The sequence below is a fragment of the Crocodylus siamensis genome, chromosome 7 (assembly GCF_052110815.1).
Source record: "Crocodylus siamensis isolate JL-2025a chromosome 7, ASM5211081v1, whole genome shotgun sequence".
Taxonomy (NCBI): domain Eukaryota; kingdom Metazoa; phylum Chordata; order Crocodylia; family Crocodylidae; genus Crocodylus; species Crocodylus siamensis.
This window is the reverse complement of record NC_143401.1, coordinates 8,040,836-8,062,270: the sequence shown is the minus strand read 5'-3', so window position 1 is coordinate 8,062,270 and position 21,435 is coordinate 8,040,836. Positions and strand designations below refer to the sequence as shown.

Here is a 21,435-nt window from a genome sequence, read left to right as displayed (position 1 = left end):
CAGGGCAGGGACCCCAGGATGCTGCTGTGTGCCAGACAAGCTACTGTATAGGTCACAGGCCCAATCCTGCCTATTGCAGGGTGCAGGGCAGTGAATAGCATGGAGATCTTGACCTGGCAGGAAGAGATGCCAATGCACGGAGGGGAGCGCACAGCTCAGCCCCTCAAGGGCAAGAGTTTTGCACTTTTAATTAGATTTTCCCCCCACCTACTGCTGGGTCTGGGCTCCCTCCACCTGGGTTAGGGCACAACTGTCCCAAACCAGACATGGGCCCTTTGGGCTGTGCCTGCACGTCTACCAGTGAGGCTCCAGACGAGCCTGGTCTGCTAGCCATCTTCCTTGGAGAATATCATATTGTGTGCAGCTCCACTGCCACTACACAGCATTGCCTCCTGTGCCCTCCTCTGGATTGATTTCCACAGCCCTTTGTGCTTCAGGCCCTAAGGACCCAGCACTTACTTCTCTCCCTGCCAGCCAAGGGGCTAGACTAACTGCCCCTAGTATTAAATATCTAGAGGGCAGTTGCAGAGCAGTTTTCCAAGAGCAGCGCTTGAGATGACTAACCTCTTTTTCCACGGGTGTGATGAAACTTTGTGCCCGCTCTTTTGCTCAGGAGGTTGGGGTGTGGTTTAATTAGCTCTTATTTCCTGGGTGGGTCTACCAATCAAATAGTTTTCATACCGGGAATGGACTGTTTTTATATATGTACACACATGCACATACACACATGTGTTCCCTAAGCCTCGTTACCGGTGTATTATAAAATGCTGAAAAAGGAAGGCAAGGATAAATCCGGCAGCTGGACTGGCTGGGGCAGGGCCTGATTCTAGCATTGCTAAAGTCTCCCTGTTGGGGTGGTGGGTCATGAGACATTATATTATTATAATTTAGCTGTGTATCCCACTCTATTGAGAAAGACTCAGAGCAGCTTACAATCAATGACAAATAGCAATAGCAAACTCCGCAAATGACACCCCGAAACCAGAAGGCTCCAGGTCACCAAATGATTCTGGAAAACCATAAAGAAGAGACATGAAACTATCTGAACAACCTCAGCCAGAGTCCCTCCACTTTCATGTATTAGCTGACAAATACACACAGGACAGAAACACCGTTCTGGACCTAGACACCCCTGGACATTGCCCAAACACCCCTGGACATTGGCACCTGTCCAGGACCACCCAACTCCAAAGCTGCCTGGTCACTGGCCAGGTTGAAATCAGGGTCCAGGTCTGCATTTTGCAGACTGATCCCATCTCTAACGACCCTGGTTCGTTTGTATGTAGGATTCCTGCTGAACAGAATTTTGTTACAAGTGTAACAAGGGCCACCGAGCACTTCTGCAGCACTGTCAGAAAGGGCCGGCCCCTTTTGCCAGCGGTAGCCAATCAGCTCCTCTCTCCACACCATCCAGTTGGGAAAGCATTCTGGGAAAACGTGGTTGCTCAAACACGGGGAGGGTTCAAGGCCACTCATGCAGGATCAGGCCTCTTGTCACTGGTTGCCGATGGGGCAGGCAAGATCTCAGGCACAATAATGCACAGGAAAGTCTTTTTTCTTGCCTTTTATGCAGTCTAGAGCCTTACCATTCTCCAATGACATGGGCATTTACAGTGTCAACTGGGAATGCCATGTCCCCAAAGCAACGCAGGCTCCCCGCAGTTGTATCACCGTACCCTACGATCCTATCAGCTCTGACATGAGAGGCAAGGTCATGCTGGGTCAGGACTGGGGTGGGATGCCAAGATAAATATATCTGAACCTGTTGCAAATGAAGTTGGTGAGTCAGCGCAACGCCGTGCAGAGCCCAGTCGTCTCCGTGTCCGTTCCTGAGCACTTAAATCAATGACGTCCATCCCCGAGAATTTAAAGCACAGGCATTCACTCAGGAATGCCCATTTCTTCATCCTTAGATAAAGTTTCCCCCTTGTCCCATGCAGCTCAACTGCTCAGCTTCAAAGGAATGTGAATAACTGTGCATGCCACTGGGGAGCATGCACCAAATGTCCCCCAATACACACCAAATTTCCCTTTCAGTGACCTTTTTTTTAAACTCCAGGCAACTTTATGCACCAAAAACCCCATCTTTTCATGAATGTGGAGAGCATGGGTTTTTTTTTTTTGGTAGGTGGTATAGAAAAACATTGCAACATTCAGCTGCTTGCTCAAAAAAAGGAACCCCTTTTGTTTGGAAATGGACCTTTATTATTTCTAAAGGGTCCATTTCCAAGCCAAAGACACTCTTCCCTCCTCCGGGCGCTCAGTTGCAATGAGAGGGACAGAATTTGCCCAGCTTACCCTGTGTCTATATGGCTCCACCCTATTGTCTCAAGGTAGGACACAGGTCTCTCTTTTACATTTTCCACTTGAAGAAGGTTCTTACTAGTTGAAGGACATATATTATTTTCACCTCATTCCTTTAATCCTCACGCTTGCTCTCAAGGCTCATGGTGGGCTTTAAATGTTAGGCGCAGGGGAAATTGGACTTCTGAACAACCCATCATGTTACAGATGGGTGAGAGCCTGTTGTTGCTACCAAAGGAACCTATTTTAATAGAAATAATGAGCACATTCACAAAGACCCTCCTGTGGTGTGCCTTGATATGCCTCCATTGACCTCACTAGAACTGGGTAAATTTACATCGAGTAGGGGATGGGCTACTGAATTTGCAGATGACAAAGTATTTCTGGAGCCGCCTCACTTTCAAGATCTAACCTCCAAAGGACCGTGAAGTGACCTTGCCTGGGAGTTTGGGATGAGGAAGGAGCTTCTGGGAGTCACCGAGGAGAGAAACAATCAGTGCTTTGCTCAGTTGAGAAGGGAGAGTTGATTTAGGTTCAGCTTCGTGCCTAACAGTAATTGCAGCCTGAAGGCGAAAAAGGTGATGAACAATGGTGTCCTGTTTGTAGTTTCAGAGCCTGTTGCCTCAGCCTCAGAGCATCCTTCAGGCTACTTAAATTGCTTTTGCTCTAGATGCTTCATTCCATCAAGGACCCGAGGGCCCCTTGGACTGCTGCTTTCTAGGAAAGTGAATCACAAACAAAATGAGCCAGGACGGACAGATGGTCTCTAATACTGAGATCACCTCCTGTTGAGAGAAGAGCAGCAGGAGGCTCTGTAGGTTGGGGTGGATGGAGCTCAGCTAGCAGCTAGGCTGGGGAAGCTTGCCTGAGGGCAAGGATCAGTGTATAGGGCCAGGGATGGCTGCACCATAAGTCCCTGCAAATGTGCTAGGAATCCAAACTTGTGACAGAGGTAATATCTTTTATTAGACCAACTAGATAGTTGCAAAAAAAGAAAAAAAATATTTGCAAGCTTTTCGGCACAGGCACCCTTCTTCAGGCATAGGAGAATGAGTGCTAGGAAATGAGTGCTAGGCAAATGTGCTAGGAATCAAAACTTGTGGCAGAGGTGATATCTTTTATTAGACCAACTAGATATTTGCTATCTATCTATCTATCTATCTATCTATCTAAGGGTGCCTGTGCCCAGAAGCTTGCAAATCTATATCTATAGATAGATAGATAGATATAGATTTACAAGCTTCTGGGCACAGGCACCCTTCATCTAGATAGACAGATAGATAGATAGACTGCAGCTATCTGGTTGGTCTAATAAAAGATACCACCTCTGCCACAAGTTTTGATTCCTAGTGCATTTGCTGGCACTCATGGTGCAGACATCCCTGTCCCCATACACCGATCCTTGCTCTCAGGCAAGCTTCCCCAGCCTACCTGCTAGATAGATAGATAGATATAGATTTGCAAGCTTCTGGGCACAGGCACCCTTCATCAGGCATAGGAGACTGGAAAGACTGTAAAAGCTCTCCTGGGTAGAAATGAAAATTCGTATGAGTTTTATACCTGGCCCCTAATTTATTTGCAGAAAGAGTCGTAGGCTTCTTTCCTGCCTCACCTTTAAAGACATGAGCTCTCATGAATCATCTGGGGTTCTCTTCAAAGGAGGAACAGGGCTCAATTCATTGCTGGCCGGGGCACATCTGAGCTGGGAGTTCCTCCTTGTGTAAACCCAGGTGGGGAACACTGATTCATCTCTGTGCTGCCGTGTCTGAACGGGCACGGCTGGAGGGCGGAGGAAGGAGGGAATTCCTCACAGTATCTGAGTGTTTTTCATGCTCCACAGACGCCCTCCAAAAGGCAGGAGCCAAGCGTGGCATTCCTTGTTCTAACAAGCCCCCGGACCAGGCCCAGCCTTAAAAAGCCTGGTGTGTTTTTTCTGGCACTTCCTCAGAGCAGGCTGCCGCTCTGGAGTGCTTTGTGGATGAGAGCCCTCTCTCAAACTTGGGCAAAAGAAGTGTGCACGTGTGCGTCTGCGTGCATGCATGTGCAGTCCCCAGGTTCTTCGGAGCGTTTTTGTGTTGTTTTGGGGGTGGCGGGAACGGGCTGTGGTCAGAATGGAGGAAAGAGCCCCCTCGAATGGGTCTCTGCTGGAAACGTCCTGGAGAAGAACAAGGCAAGGAGACAAGAAAAATCCCCTGGTTTCTTTTATCAAGGCCGGGGTGGTAATGCCCTTGTCCTGGCCAAGATGTCCCTGAGCTGCCAGGATTTCCCCATCCCCACCCTGTGTTTTAACATGGAGATTTCTTTCTCTATCCCTTATCTACCCAGTGCTCCAAATGCCGGCCATGCTGCACCCTCGGGGACTCTGGCGGAAAAGCCCAGATCTCTATCCGGGGTGTGTGGAGGGTATAGTTGCCCATGCAGTGCAGGCACACTGGCTTTGACATGGGTGTGTGTGTGTGTGTGGCGGGGGGTAACGCTTGTGTCTGAGCTTAGCTAGGTTCAGGATTGTCTTGCTTTGCCTGGCCCTCCTCAGTGATGCCACTTCTCTGCTCTAATTTCACTCTCTCTGCTCCATGTAATAGCTCTAATAAGTGAGGTAGCCCAGTCTAGTAGCAGGAACCCAGGTTTCCTTCCAGATAGAGAAGCAGCTTCATGAGCCACTGAGCATGGCATCGGTGGTACTGAAACAGCGATCTCCCAGACCACAATGATCTCAGGACCTGCCTCTCTCCTAAGTGACACGGCGTGTGCTGTTCCCCCGACACACGTGCCCAGCATAACTCGACTCCACCCTTTTCATCAGGTCACTATGCTTGGATCTCACAGCTGCTCACGGAGATGCTTGGGACCACGACCGAAGCTCTCTGAGCAAACAACCCTGCACGGCAGGTGATGATGCCCTGGGAAGCACATCGCCATTGCAGGTGCAAGGCAGGGTGCACTGGCTGGAGGCATGCTGGATGGCACTTGACTTTGGAGCAGAGCTGGCAGCAGGGGGGAATGACAGCCCCATGCAACTGAGAAGTGGGTTTACAGCGGGGAGCACTGTAAAGGGCATCAACAATTAAGGTTTGAGGCTTGGTTCCTTGGGTCAGTCACATCATCCCTCTGTGCCTCAGTTGCCCCCTATATGTAATGGGCACAATGGAACTGACCTCCTGGGTCAAGTGTTGTGAGCTGTGCTGGTGACAAACTCTCTCTATATGCCCTTACATTGATTTACACTCAGCTCGGAGCATTCGCTCAGCATTAACTCAGCAAGCAAACCCGACCAGCCACGGTGTGGGTGCCAGGGCACTGTCCCTCAGTGTGTACGATCCTAATTTTGCCCTCCACACAACAACAAATGGCCCGGCCAGGGGGCTGATAAAGGTGGCTGGATGTCTGGAGTGAAAGTTGAGGCCAGCCAGGTGAGTCACCGAGTGATCTCATGAAAGGGGCTAGGGAAAGGGACTGCTGGAAGGAAAGTGGATTTCCGCACCTGTTGTTTAACATAGAAGGGGGACCCACTCCGAATCTGGCATCAGAAGCCTCTCGTGGACTTTGCATCCAGGCTTTGGAAGTACAAAAGCCAGTGGTCCCCTCTGGGCTGGAGGGCTGCCGTTGTGAGAAACGGTCCGGCCCTCTCGGCCAGCTGGAGCGAGGAGGGCTCTGTCCAGGCTGTCTGATGGGTCGGGGCTTGTAAGCAGCTTGCTGTTGGGCAAAAGGGAGTGAGGCCGTGAGCACGCAGCAGTGGCTCCGCACTGCAGTGCTTTCCTGTGTATACGCTCTTACTCCATAGTAAGTGGCGGCTGCCCGGAGCAACTTACCCTCCGTCCCTAAACCGTTGTGCTTCCATGGCTTAGCATCCACTTCTTCCAGAGCCAGGTGGGCACTTGGGCAGCTGTCACAGAGCTGCTGACATCTAGTAAAGCCCTGCTTCCATGTCCATGCTAAATCATTCATATGCCCATCCCCTGAGTGAGACCCCACAGTCCACAGTGGCTAGTACTGGACTGAGACGCAGCAGGTCGAGGTGCTGTTTCTGGACCTGCTATCTGAGCTTAGGCAAGTCATGTCCTCACCTGCCCTTCACCTGTTTCGACTGGGAGCCCTGAAGCAGGGGCTATCTCATCCTGTGTGCATTGCTGGAAGTCAGTAGCGAGGCCTGCAGGACTGCAGCACTGTTCTTCCTGCAGCACAGTTTGTTCCAAGCCTTGTTTATTCCCCTAATTTCGGGTTTTATTGGGATCTGCAGGGAAAGATCTGTGATGTGGTGCAACTCTGGCTTCGACACCCCTACTCACTCTATTGAGACTCTTCTAAGAAGAAGAGTAAGTTGTGCATTGGATACATGAGTCCTTGGTGAATCACATTCAGTTCAGACCTGTTCCTGAAAGGTCAGGGGTCCATTTCTCAGCCCAGGTAAGCTGAAGGCAGTAGAATGACAAAGATTTCTAGAAAGAACAGGGTGACTGGTAGAAATGGTAAGTGCTCTGTTCACTGTTATGGCAGCATCCCATCAGAAACCCCAGAGAGCCATAGTCTGCTCATTATCGGGAGTCCACGGTGGGAGAGCTGGACCTCACTGCACAGAGGAGTGGTGTTCACACGTTCCTTTCCTTCATCTCAGAAATCTCAGGAGTACCTGCTGCTCTCTTGTGTTTGCTGGAGTATAAAGAAGGAAACAACTTTCTACACCTCTGCTACTGAGCTTCCCTCTCATCTTCGTCTAAGGAAAAGCAGGTACAGCCAGAGGCAGAGCCCTGGAGTCCCGAGTCCTGCTCCTCTGCTGTAATCATGCTGATCCTCAACCACTGCTTTGCAAGAAGCACCCAGGTGCTGCTAGTGGGTCATTACCTCCAGGATTGCTGTATGCTCGCTCTTCTGGTGGTCAAGCAGTGGCCATTACAGCGGGCTCATCTACACAAGACGTTTACTGAGCATTAGCCTAATGACACTGCGCAGTAGCGCATCACAGCACAAACTGTGCTCATAGCCTACTGCGCAGTGTTATTAGGCAAGTGTGCAGTAAGCATCACCAAATAACCACGTGCCAGTGCTACTGCACAGTAACTCTAGGTACTGCCCATTTAGTTAGTACTTTATTAAGGAAGAAATAAACTAAATGTGCATTAATGAACGTGTAGATGTGTCCAGTGTGTCCCGTTAATCCGTGGCTGAGTTGGGTTGGTTCTGATCTTCTCCACCCGCCCCAAAGAAGAGCCCCTGGGCATGTCTTTGTGTTTGAGGGAAGTGGAGGTTGGCAGGCCCCAATGCTTCAGCCAGTTTTCTGCACGATACTTTCTCAAAGACAGGAACTGGTGAAACCCTGCACGTAATCCCTAGAACAGGTTCGTCCAGGGTAGGTGAAAGGCAGTCCCTCAGCTCTTTACATAATCTCCGCATGCTTGAGCAAATCAATGTGTTTTAACAGGAGCTAAGTATACTCAGGAGGTGAAAAGACATCTGCAAAAGGAAACGTTTTGTGCAGTGATCTCGCTCTTGCTCATGGAGCCACGTCCCTCCCAATTCTGTCTCAGGGCTGTGCCGCATGGGGACTCGCCTCATGGGAATGCAGGGGAGGAACAAGCTCCTCAGCGAGGGGGGCGCACACAGGAGTGCAAGACTTGCCACAACAGATCAGACTTGTGCCTCGAGACCAGTGTTTGTCTCCAACTGTGGCCACAACCGGCTGCTTCAGAAGATGTAAAAATCCTGCCCCCGTGGCTAACCTATTCCCCAGGGGATGTTTCCTTATAGCCCTCGGTCTGGGACAGACATTGCATAAACCAGTTTGACCCAAATCAGTTAAGTCTGATAACTGCATTCAACCAGGCTTATCTCAAGCCCATTTCAGCCATTTTCAAACCAGTTTATATGCAGTGAACATCTGTTCTGTTACAGGTTTAAACCAGTTTCTGATCACTTAAACCGGGTTATGTGTAACGTCTGTCCCTAGCTAAGTATCCGAGGTTGCTTTATGCCCTGAAGGAGGAGAGTTTTGAGGCTTCTCAAACTTTTGCTGTTCAATTAATGCCTGTATTGTTATCCCTGCCAGCACCCAGGCCTCCCTCTGAAGTCCATTAGGCACCTGGTTTCAGTGAGCTTTTGTGGCAATGAGCTCAAAGGGCAACATGGTTCCCTGGGTGAGGAAGCAGCTCCAACTGGGATCAAAGAGATGATCCCAGTCTGGTTGTCAGTACTGACTCCCTTTTCTGCCACAGACTTGCTGGGATCTTTTTGAAGTGCCTTAACCCGCTCTTCACATCGCTGCCTGCTGTGTCTGGGCATGCTGCAGAGCACCCAGCAAACCATAGCTGTGCTGTGCTTGGGCAGTGCAATGATGATGACCATTGCAATCTAACCCCTTCCCCCAGTGGATCTCCAAGCCCTTAGCAAAGGAGGTCTGTAGCATTGTTCTCCTTTTACAGGTGGGGAAACTGAGGCACAGAACCAGAACACATGGGTTGTCTGAGACTCCCTTGAGCGCTGTCTCTCCTGGGCCATGAATGCCACATGCATTGGGAAGCAGCCTCCAGCACAAGACAGCACTGCTTGCAGGATGTGGCCTGCGGGCAGCAGGGGCCCTTTGCACTTTGGCAGCCTCCTCCTGGGATCTGCAGAACTACTGCCCTCCCCCGCCGCTTAATTAATCACCCTTGATGTCACATGCTGGGAAACTGGTGTGCCCTTCATACATAAAACATGGGAGACAGAGACAGCAGCAGGCCCTCATTCTGCCATTGTCTGCAACATTCAAACAGCTCCTGCGACACACCAAGAGTGTGCCCCCCTCCCCTTTTTTTAACCCTCCCCTTTTTTTAAATAACATAAAAATCAATGTAACACGTTGCCAGGGCTGTGGCTCCGCATGATTCCCATACTAATGCCTCGTTAAGAGCAAAGCCAGGCTCGGACCTGCATCTCCATGGCTTTCCACCTCTCATCACCTTACGCATCTCTCTGCAGGGCATCCAGGTGCTAATTGTACATGAAGGAATTACAGCGCTGTGCTCAGTACAGGGGCGGTGTTGCTTGCTTGGGCTCCCTAGGTTTCCTCCATGCGAATGTCAGAAACTTCCTCTGCTCTAGGGAAGCCTGCAGCTTTCTGCCGTGGGCATCTAGATTAGAAAGGAAACACGGTCTTGGTTAGCCTGGTGGAATTCACTGCCATGTGACGGCTTAGAGGACAGGAGCCTGACAGGGCTTTCAAGGACTGGGCTAGGTTATGGGTCTACATGTGCATTTACTCTGGCTTAAATTTACTGCGTAGTAAGCTCCTGTGCAGTTAGCAAGAATAGGGCAGTGTCTCCACGTGCAGGCATAAAAGCACATTAATGGTGTATATGGACTGACTTGGGACTAAAGTTACTCCCAAGTCAGTCCACACACACACACACTGTTACTGAGCAGCAGTAAGGCGTCTACACGTGCGTTACTGCACAGTAACTAATTGGGCATACATTTGATACCTGCATTGTGCAGGTATCAAATTTAGCCTCACGCTGGTGGAAGTTTCCATATTTACTGTGCAGTGTGGGCATGCACGTGTAGATGCATGCCCATACTGTGCAGTAATTTCAGCTACTGTGCACGTATAGAAGTGCCCAGAGAAGGGGAAAGAGCTAGCAGCGAGGACTGAAAGACGTTGAGAGTTTTGAACAAGACTCTGCTTTGCAGCATAGACCAACCACTAACTGGTGGGAGTTCAGGACCGAGGCTCTGGGACCAAGTGACCACATCACTATGAGTCACAGGGTCTTTTTTGTCCCCCCTTTTAGTGCCTTCCTCTGCAGGAGCTAGAGTCCACCAATGTCAGAGGCAGGAAGCAGGAACAGAAACACCACAGGGCTGATCCATTATCATATGAATCCTTGCAGTGCTTAGATCAAGGGAGAGCAATTCTCAGGGCCTGCAGGCCAGGTAGGGAGTCTTGCTGAGCTGTCATGGGCTCCCTACCCCCGCCCTCATGCAGCAGCTCACAAAAACTCCCTATGTGGCCTGTGGGCAGGTGGGGAGTGGTGTTTGGGAGTGGGGCAAGCTGGTGAGGCTGGGATCATGGGGCATGGTTGCAGGGTGGTAATAGCACAGGCTAGGGCAAAGCAGCGATCCACTGCCCACATGCCCTTTCTACCCCCTCATCCAAGTCACTGATGAAGATGTTGAACAGTGCGGGCCCGAGGACCGAGCCCTGCGGACCCCACTGCCCACATCCTTCCAGGTCGAGAAGAACCCATCCACTACCACCCTCTGGGTGCGGCCCTCCAACCAGCTGGCGACCCATTTGACCGTGTGGGCATCGACACCACAGTCTCTCAGCTTTTTGATGAGAACAGGGTGAGAGACAGTGTCGAAAGCCTTCCGGAAGTCCAAAAAGACTACATCCACAGCAACCCCTGCGTCTAATGATTTGGTGACCTGATCGTAAAAGGCCACCAGGTTGGTCTGACAAGACCTGCCACTGATAAACCCATGTTGGTTGCCCCTGAGCATGCATTCCCCCGCAAGGCCCTCCTGGACGTGTGCCAGGATAATTTTTTCAAAGAGCTTCCCCGGGATTGAGGTCAGACTAACTGGCCTGTAATTTCCCGGGTCCTCTTTTTTTCCCTTTTTGAAGATAGGGACCACATTGGCCCTCTTCCAGTCCTCCGGCACCTCGCCAGAGCACCACGAGTGCTCATAGAGCCGTGCCAGGGGTCCCGCAATGACCTCAGCCAGTTCCTGTAGAACCCTAGGGTGAAGATCGTCCGGACCAGCGGACTTGAACACGTCCAGCTTCTCCAGAAGTACCCTAACTAACTCCTCGCTAACCCTTGGCCCAGGCGTGTCTCTCTCGGGGCCCGAGGGGGGCCCAGCAGGGAGGTGGCTGAACTGGTCCCTACTTAGGAAGACAGAGGCAAAGAAATCGTTAAATATGTTAGCTTTGTCATCTGGCGTGATGACTAAGTTGCCCATCGTGTCCTGCAGGGGCCCCACATTACCCGGGACCCTCTTTTTTACCCCCTATGTATTTGAAGAAGGACTTCTTATTGTCCTTAATCCGGGAAGCTAGTCCTATCTCCAACTCCGCCTTGGCCCTCCTGACTGCCCCCCCTACATCCTCGGGCGACTATAACATAGTCCTTCTTGGCGATGACCCCATCTCTCCATTGGGTATATGCCTCCCTTTTAGCAAGGAGACATTCCCGGATGCTCTTAGTGAGCCATGGGGGTTTATGTGCCCTCCTGCTCCCTTTGACCCTTGTTGGGATTACCTCCCTTTGGGCATGGAGGATCGTCTCCTTAAGGAGCAACCACTCACCTTCGACATCTGATTCCCTTCCCCTCTGGGTCCTCAGCGCTTCCCCAACTATCCTCCTTAGCTTGGTGTTTGGGAGTGGGGCAAGCTGGTGAGGCTGGGATCATGGGGCATGGTTGCAGGGTGGTAATAGCACAGGCTAGGGCAAAGCAGCGATCCACTGCCCACATGCCCCTGCCTGCAGAACTCATGCCCATTGCAGGGGTATGTGGGGAGCACATTGTGGCTCTGCCCCCAGGCCCACGTTATTACCACCCCAAGATCCTGGGGTCTCTACGGCCCCTCCTGTTTCACTCCCAGACACTGCTCCACACCCACCCACAGCCCCATCCCAGCCGCCTGGCTGAGGGTCCTGCCCTCAATGGTTAGTGGACAGGGTAGGGTGCCCAGGTAGCAGGGCTGGGTCCAGCAGTGGTGGCAGCTGGAAGGAGATGCTGGTGCCACAGGGCTGCCAGGAAACAGAGTCCAGCTGCTGCACCACCCCAGGCCTGCTGCATGCCTGGGGGTGGTGGGACTGGCAGCACATGCCACTGGCCAGGGGTACCTGGGCTGGGTGAGACTGAGAGGCCTGCCATGAGCCGGACAAAATCCCTTGGTGGGCTGGATCTGGCCCATAGGTCATACTTGACCCACCCCTGGCCTAGATGCTATAGTAGAGACAAGGACCGTCGTGCTAGGTTCTGTATGTGCATAGTAATAGACAACCCATGCTCCAAAGAGCTCACCGTTTCATGACTATGCTGGACAGACAGAGGTGGGGGGAAATGGGGCACAGAGACAGAGGCAACTTTCCCATAGTCACACAGCAACCAGGTCCCTGTTCATCTCTGGACTTCAGTGGGTTACGGAGAGGCCCCGCCAGCTCTTTGCTAAATGCCTTTGCTTCCAGCGCCTTCTTTTCCTTTTTTCCAAATCGGAAATTTCTAGCACCTAATCGCTTGCCACATGGTCTTAAAGGGACACAGGCCAAGTAGACCTGGAGCACAGAGAGGGTGAAATTAGAGCGATATGGTTTCCCATTTCAAAGGGCTCAGCCAACCCCACCCTATTCCAGCGTGTGCCCATTGCAAATGCTGGATCTGAACATGATGATAACCTTCAGTCTAAACCAGGCAGCAGCTATTAATTCAGTTCCAAATGCTGATTACAATAAATTCATTCCTATTAATGCAGCAGTGACAGTATGCTGGAAACCATCACCATCCTTTTTAAATTGCAATAAAATCTCTGCAGTCTTTAGGTTTTCCAGGTCCCCCTGGTTTTATGCTGTTTAACTCAAGTTATTAAACTGGTCCTCTTGAGGAAATGAAGGGAGATAAGTACCTTTAGAGGAAGCTATCCAGCACTGGAGAGCTCTTTTAATGTAGCCGGCCAAGGCAGAGCAAAATCTCAACTGGAAATGAGATGTAGGTTTTCACAGTCAGGGGAATTATCCACCAAGACAGCTGGCCCATGAACATGGTGGGTTCATGCATCTGTTGGGCTGTTTAAGTCCATGCTGGATGACTTTCTCAAGTATATGCTCTGATTCCCTTTCAAATTGTTGGAACAGATGCAGGGTTTACTATGGTCTGTGTTATGGAGGAAGTCATTAAAACAGTGCTCCCCCACCCATGTCTTGTGGGGAACATGCCCACAGGACCCTCTCATGGTGTTCAAGGCCACAATAGATTGAAAAGTTAAATTCTGAGGCTGATAGGGTGACTGAATCCTGATGGCGCTCACAATGTGCAGCAACCATTCATGCTGTACTAGCCATTATAACAGGAGGCAATTTATAAAAGCTGGACATGTACAAGTCCATGGGGCTGGATGTGATGCACCCAAGGGTGCTGAGGGAGTTAGCCAATGTGAATGCAGAACCGCTAGCCATTATCTTTGAAAACTTGTGCTGGCTGGGAGACGATTGGAAAAGGTCATATATAGTGCCCAACTTTAAGAAAGGGAAGAAGGAAGATCCAGGGAATTACAAACTGGTCAGCTGCACCTCAGTCCCTGGAAAAGTCATGGAGCAGCTCCTCAAGCAATCCATTTCTAAGCACTTAGAGGAAGAGAAGGTGATCAGGAACAGTCAGCATGGAGTCACCATGGGCAAGTCATGCCTGACCCACCTGATTGTCTTCTATGATGAGATGACTGGCTCTGCAGATGCAGGGAGAGCAGTGGGCATGATATAACTTGACTTTAGGAAGGATTTTGTTATGACCACCCACGATGTTCTAGCAAGCAAGCTAAGGAAGTACAAATTGGATGAATGGACTGTAAAGTGGATAGAAAACTGGCTGGATCGTCAGGCTCAGAGAGTAGTAATCAATGACACGATGTCTAGCTGGCAGCCAGTATCAAGTGGAGTGCCTCAGGGGTTGGTCCTGGATTGGTTCAATGTCTTCATCAGTGACCTGGAAGATGGGATGCAGTGCACCCTCAGCAAGTTTGCAGATGACACCAGGCTGGGGGGAGCAGTAGATATGCTGGAGAGTAGGGCTAGGATTCAGAGAGACTTTGATAAATTGGAGGATTGGACCAAAAGACATCTCATGAATTTCAACAAGGACAAGTGCAAAGTCCTGCACTTAGGACAGAACAATCCCATGCACCAGTACAGGCTGGGGACCTACTGGCTAAGCAGTAGGTCTACAGAAAAGGACCTGGGGGTAACAGTGGACAATAAGCCGGATGTGAGCCACCAGTGTGCCCTTGTTGCACAGAAGGTTAAGGGCATATGGGGCTGCATTAGTAGGAGCATTGCCAGCAGACTGAAGGAAGTGATTATTCCCCTCTATTCAGCACTGGTGAGGCCACATCTGGAGTCCTGTGTCCAGTTTTGGACCCCCTGCTACAGAAAGGACGTGGAGAAATTGGAGAGAGTCCAGTGGAGGGCAACAAAAATGGTTAGGAGGCTGGAGCTCATGACTTAAGAGAAGAGGCTGAGGGAACTGGACTTATTTAGTCTGGAGAAGAGAAGATGGAGGGGATTTACTAGCAGCCTTCAACTACCTGACGGGTGGTTGCAAAGAAGATGGCGCTGGGCTGTTATCAGCAGTGGCAGATGACAGGACAAGGAGCAATGGGCTCAAGTTGCAGCAAGGGAAGTTTAGGTTAGATAAAAGGAAAAACTGTCTCCCCAGGAGGGCAGTAAGGCATTGGAATAGGCTACTTTCTGTCCTAGGAGGTTTTAAAGACCCAGGGAAACAAAGCCTTGGCTGGGATGATATATTTGGGAACTGTCCTGCTTTGAGCAGGGGGTTGGACTAGATGTGATCTCCTGAGCTCCCCTCCAACCCTCATTTTCTCCAATTCTCCGATTCCACCCAATACAGAGGGTGGAACTGGAGAATGAGTTTATGAAGCTTTTCATGAGGCAGCTGAGTTTCACGCATGCTTCATGCATGAAGGGGGATTCTTGGCAAGATCTAAAACTTGAAGAGTGATAGGAACACCAGCCTGCAGCCAGCGAGTAATGAATTGCAAACTGGTTACAAGAAAAGGCAGCATAAAGGGAGAGAAGAAGTGATCCGTGACAGCTGAGACCGACTTCAACACAGCCCCCGCGGAGGAGCGGCATGCGAAAAGAGACGAGTCGCTTTGCAGTGCAAGGTCAATCATCTCCTCTTCGGTCAGCATGGCGAGCGCCTCCACTAGCTGCTAGCCTCGTTGCCCAGAAAGGGCAGTGTCTCTGCACACATTCGCCCTAAAAACCCCTATTGATGCCACCAGTAAGCTTTGAGCACATGTGCAGACCACACTGCAGAGATTAATCACGGGGAAAGGTAGAATTCTGCCTTTGATTTCTTCCCGACTTGCCAGGGCAATACGCCTGCTGCTCAGTTGGTGAAACAACCGCTGGTCCACAGCAAACACTAGTTAACATGCTGTAAAGAACAATCCTGAATTAGCCAAGAGCTGGCCGGAGTGTCCTAACAAGTCTTGTCCATGTCTAGCATTCTCTGGAGACCCACAGCTAACCAATAGATTTAGCAGAAGCTATGGGAGCAAGGGCTCAGAAATGGAAGACTCCATTTAGGTCACCCAAAAAGCCCCATTCACCTGCTCCAGTAGGGAATGTCCCAGCTGCAAATGTGAAATGCTTAGTTAGCTGGATTTTGGCCACAAAGAAGGGACATGAGCCCCTGAGGGCATTCATAAAGGAAAGAAATCATTGCAGTGCTACAAAATAAAGTAGTAGTTAGCTTGGCTTCCTAGACCTCAGTGGTGATGAGCACGGGTGCTCAAAACAGAGCCTCCCCCTGCCCCCCACTGCAAGGGAAGGGGGTGCTAGAAGCCAGATTCAAATCAGATCAATCTAGAAAACCGCTCTTGGCCCAAAGTGGCCCGAGCTAGTGGAATCAATCATCAGAACAACTTCTTGGGGGAAGCAGTCAATTCTCTGTCTCTTGGAGGCTTTAGATCAAGGTTGGGGTGTCTTTCTAAACAGGCCTTCCCGTGTGCTACAAGAGGTCAGACAGGATAATTGCAAAAGGCCTTTTCCAGCGCCAAAACCCAGGGCTGAAATCCTGGACTTGCTGAAGTTAATGAGAATTCTGCATTTGGTTCAACTGGACCGGGGTTTCAAGCTCTGAATCCATTGGGCAGCGCCCATCCCGATCCCTGTTTCCAGTCACAGGTATGGAGATGCCAGGTAAAGGAAGCTAGCTTCAGAATAATTATCAAATAAGCTTTTTGGGCCTGTGGCAAAACTAGCGTTCACTTCCATGGGAATCAAGGTGGGAAACAAGGTGACTCACATAACAGGAGTGTCATTTCCAGGAAGATTTGCATCACTTGGGGAAAATCACACCCAATCTGCACCTATGTCTTCATCTTTAAAACACTAGATTGTTTCCATCAGGCTTAAGCAGCACTTTGCTGGTGTTGATCTCTTTGCAGACCTGAATGACCCCCTCTGAGATCTGACCTTCCTGGAAATGACACTCCTGTTGTGTCAGTCACCTTGTTTCCCACCTTGATTCCCATGGGAGTGAACACTAGCTGTGCCACAGGCCCTAAAAGCTTAGTAGATCATTATTATTAAGCAAGCTTCCTTTACACAGCATCTCCATTATTTATGGAAATCAGGATGGGCCTTGCCCAATATTATACATCTCACAAGAATTCAGCGTGGCTATGAGTATTGATGGGCTTGTGAGCTCTATCTTTGTAGAGCTTGTCCATTTTAGCTTAATTTTATTTTTTAATATCCTTGTTTTAAACCATTTCACACCCCATCAAGTCCTCCGGCTGTACAAACTCCCACATTAGCATTTGTTTGCACTTGTTTTGTCATTTCAGATTGCAAAAACAAACACGCCATGAAGCTCCCAATTAGTTTTTACGGCATTATTAATTAGTATCCCTAAAAATAAAGCCTGGCATGAAAACCGGGAAGATGACTGTGTTCAAAACTGCCAAGCTGCCACCCTAAAACCCACCAGAATCCCACATCGTCCTAGCAAAGGATTTGCTGTCAGATTCTTTACTGTGCCGGAGATGCAGCAGAGAGCACTTGCAAACAGATGGCAGAATCCAAGGGCCTCTGGAGCTGGTGGCAGATTGCAGGGACAATTCAAGCCAAGTGTAACTGGGTCAAATCTAGGTCATTTCTACATCGCTTTCGCTCCTGAAATTCATTTTTATCTCTATGTGAATGGTGTGTTCCCAGCACAGGGAGAAAAGCGCAGTTCCTGACCTAAGGCGGTTCCGGTTTAAGACCTGATATAGCAAGTGGAAGATGACAAAGGTGAGATAGGGCAAGGGAGGAAAGAGTGGGTCTACAGAGTCAGGCAGCTTCCTGCAACCTGGGGCCAAGGCTTTTTTGGATTCCAAGGGCTCAGCTGGAAGCACTTGAAAAGGACATGATATCCAGCAAGCCCCCGTCCTCTGAAATCCAGGCCCCTTCGGTGGCACCTTGAGTTGGGCACCCAAAACCAGAGATGCCCCCAAATCACCAAATCATCTCTAAGTGCTTCGCTCTCTTCCCTCCGCAGTGAGACTCCTTTGCCTCTCCTTTCCTTTTCTGTCTTAGGAACATCAGAAGTTCTGTGCAGGGCTCACTACAGAAAAGAGGTCTGGCCAGATCCTCAGCACAGATCGGCAAGGAGAAATTCAGCAACGAAGAGAGGAACAAAACCAGCGTGGGCTGAATACCGTTGCAATTCGTTTATACATCTGCCCTACTTGCTGGCTCCGTGCTGTTTGTGCGAATGGCTTTTATCATGACTGATGAGAGTGGGCTGCTGCTTCCAGGCATTTGGTTGTTACAGCAAACCTGCCGTGAGACGAGGAGCTATTTGACATACCACCTATGGACTGTTAGGGGGCATGTTCCAGATAGGGTCTGTGCTCTGATTTTCCAAAGAGGTCACAACCAAACACAGGTGATCAAACAGGGCCAGATTAACCCTTTAGTTGGCCCTAGGCAAACAAACTTGAGGCCCCCTTCTCCACCTTGGTGCTGCTGCCCATGGGGCGCGGGGCGCGGTGCCTCTGCGAGGAAGCAGCCATGATGGCGACAAGGCCAGTGGAGGGGAGGGCAAGGGAAGGGAAGGGAAGGGAGGTGGATGGGCCATTCATGCCACCGCCGTGGAGAGAAGGACCCTAGGCATGTGCCTAGTTTGCCTAGGTATCCAGGTTGTAGCCGTATTGGTCTAGAGGAAAAAGCAATCAGGACTCATGGTAATCTTTTATTAAACCAACTAGATTTTATTTTTAAAAAAAAATAAAAAAATCCTTCATTGCAAGCTTTCAGGCACAAACGTCCTTCTTCAGGCATCGGAGAAAGCATTGTAAAATTTTTCCTGGGTAGAAATGAAAGTTCGTATTTCGTAGGCGAGTTGAAGTTGTGGCCAAATCTCCTGTTTGGAACAGTTCATTTTCTGTGCAGGTTAGGCTCAGAGAAAAGTTGGAATAGTCTGTTTACCTCGAAGTGGTTTGGTGGTAAGCAAGATGTAGTCATATTTCCTTCTGGTTATGACGTTTCATATTTCACAGAGGGGTATATAGCTGGAATGCTCTTCCGGGCAGGCATTGCTTACGTGGTGAGGTGTCTGTGAGCTCTGTGGTGAGGCTCTGTGATGCAGATTTTGCACCATTTTCTGTTCATGAAGGAACCCCCAAACTCCCTCAAAGGATAAGAGACAGGTACAGAGAATGTCAAGCATAAACCAAAAAGGAGAGATGTACAAAGATGTATTAGAAGTCCCTATTGCAATCAGCTATGAGATGCTGTTTTATCCGCTGCTTTGAGGTACATATCAAGCACCAAAACCTAATGCTTCTTGAAGTCAATGGAAAGACTCTGCAGGAAGGACTTGATATGACGGATGTATTTATAAATAGTTTATAAAAAGAATTGCTAAATGATCCATAGGTAGTTGAAAAAATGGTTCATCAAGAGTTATAGACTTCAGAAGATCAATAGGAAGCTTACAGATGGGTCTTTGAACTGCTCAGCCCTCTTCCACCAATGTGCTTAAGCCATCACCTATCACTCATGTCTGCAACATGCCTACAACACGTGCCACACTTTGATTAACCCCTTTCAGACTACTGATTGGAATTGCCCAGGAAATGGAAAACATTTGTGGGGGGAAGCTTTAAAAAAAAATTGTTTTGCCATTGAAAAGATAGATGTCTGGAAGACTCTGAATGGTTCTGCTATTTGTCAGTGTAGGTGTCACATACAGGTGTGATCTTGGGTTCAGCGAGCACTGGATGGAGCCCTTAAAGAGCTTATTCTGCCAAAGCTGTAACTGCATTGCTATCTTTTCTTCAAAGTTGACTTTACTGTGAAATCCTGCAAGATGCAGAATGGCACTTTGGTGAGTATAGGGGCACTGAGGCCACTGGAAAGTTAAATGGGTTGATTACACCTGCACTGTAGATCCTGAACCCAGGTAGGGCAACCTTCTCTATTCATCAGCACTTCCTAGGGATGGGGCCATCCTCCGTATATCAGATGGACAGTCCTGAATGTAGTCTGTCCTGAGGAGGCTATGTTAACAACCTGCTTCTTCTCCTGGGTGGCATGAGACCAGCTGTTAGTCACATTCTCTACTGTCTTGCTTGGGAGCCCCTTGGTCTGGTGCTGGGTGGCAAGCTCCCAGCACCTCTTGGTGACCAGGTAGGATATCTCACAGAGGTTGAGGACAATGCACAGGGTAGCGGTGGCCACCATGAAGTAGGTGAAGAGTTTCTTCTCGGTGGGCCTTGCAATGAAGCAATCGACCACATGAGGGCAAGGTGGCACAGAGCACTCCGTGACTCGAGGCATGTCAAAGTTGGCATAGAGCCGGTGGAAGATGTAGAGGAAAGCTGCATCTGTGGAAGCCTTGAAGACCAGGCTGAGCAGGTAAGTCCACCACAGGCCTCCCTGCTTCTTGCCTGGGTTGAGATAGAGCCTCTGGCTGTTCTTCCCTGCTCCTGTCTTCCTATGCTTCTGCTCCCGATCTTCCCGGTAAGCCACACGCATGGTCACCAGGAGGGAAGGGCAGGTGACGAAGATGAGCTGCAGGGCCCAGAGGCGGATGTGCGAGACGGGGAAGAAATGGTTGTAGCAGACATTAGTGCAGCCAGGCTGGAGAGTGCTGCGCTCAAAGTCCCGCTGGTCATCAGCCCACACCTGCTCCGCCGCTACCACATAGACCAGGAAGCGGAAGACAAAGACCACAGAGAGCCAGATGCACCCCAGGGCTGTGGGGTACTTGTTCACCCCACTCAGGAGGTCCTGCAGTGAGGACCAGTTCATCCTGTCCTCTGCGGGGCGTGGAGCAGGAGCTGGAAGGGAGGCAATGACAGTGGAGTGAGATGGACTGAGTCAGGACTTGAGGGCTACACCGTAGCTTGAGCTATGCATGCACAGAAGGGAATAAGGACCCCCAGACCTCAGTGTGGCCTACACATACCCAAGGAGTCTGGTGCTTTAGATAGTGGAGAAGTAAGAGCCTTGGCTTCTTTTCCCCACAACAACTCTCTGGCCAGCCCAGCCAAGCTAGTACAGGGAGAAGACCTGCTAGTGATTTATTATTACCTGTACAGACCTGAAGTAATGTGCTACCTTACCCAGAGCGAGTGAGAGACAGTGCTTCAGAGGCGAGTCTCAAGTGACAAAGCCACCAGTCCTCCTGTTGTGGTGAAGCATCTGACTCCCCCTTGCTCCGGGCTGTGTCCAAACAGCACGATCTGCTCTTGATTTGTGGCTCTGGCACTAGAAACCCTGCTCTTTCCTGACTTCAGTTACCATCCAGCAGAGATCAGTGCCAATGCTATACCTTCCCTTGTGCTCACCTGCTCATCAGAGCCATAAGAGAGGATTAAGATAAAACCCAAGGACATTGGAAAGGTAATGATGGGGTCAGGGCTCAGGACCTCTCTATCTGGCACTTGGTTGGCAGTCGCCCTTGCCCAAGCCCAGTTGCACAACCGAAGTCCCAGGAAGGCCCTAATATATCTGACTCCAGCTGGAACAACAACACACTGCTGAGTGGGAATGGGTGGAGGATTGGCCTGGGCTGGGTGTCTGAATGGGGCTGTATCACACCCTCCGTCTGTCTGAACTGCACTTATTTCCTTATGCTGGGTTGCACATGGTCTGTGATTATTAGCTGGATCCTCCCAACTCATGCAGCCATCCTCAAAGTATGTTGAGCACAATGGGTGCAGTTGTCTTTGAAGAGGAGAACATGAAATGCCAGGCAGTGCTGCCTCTGGGCATGAAGGCCTCATAAATGCAAGAGACTTGATCTGACTCGACACTTCACATCATAAGGTGATATATGACATTTTCCCCCTATCCAATTCTCTTAAAGAGACAGGGAAAGATATCGGAAGATAAGTTCCTTTCTCTTTGTTTGTCT

The 21,435-nt window shown here is 50.0% G+C and overlaps 1 protein-coding gene across 1 annotated transcript; it reads right to left on the bottom strand.

The window, feature by feature from the left end:
- Nucleotides 1-19,508: 19,508 nt before the first annotated feature.
- Nucleotides 19,509-20,327, bottom strand: LOC149859429 (gap junction beta-4 protein-like). The gene has a single exon (XM_090058005.1). The coding sequence runs from the start codon at nucleotides 20,325-20,327 to the stop codon at nucleotides 19,509-19,511; it is 819 nt and encodes a 272-aa protein (XP_089914131.1).
- Between the last annotated feature and the right edge of the window lie 1,108 nt (nucleotides 20,328-21,435).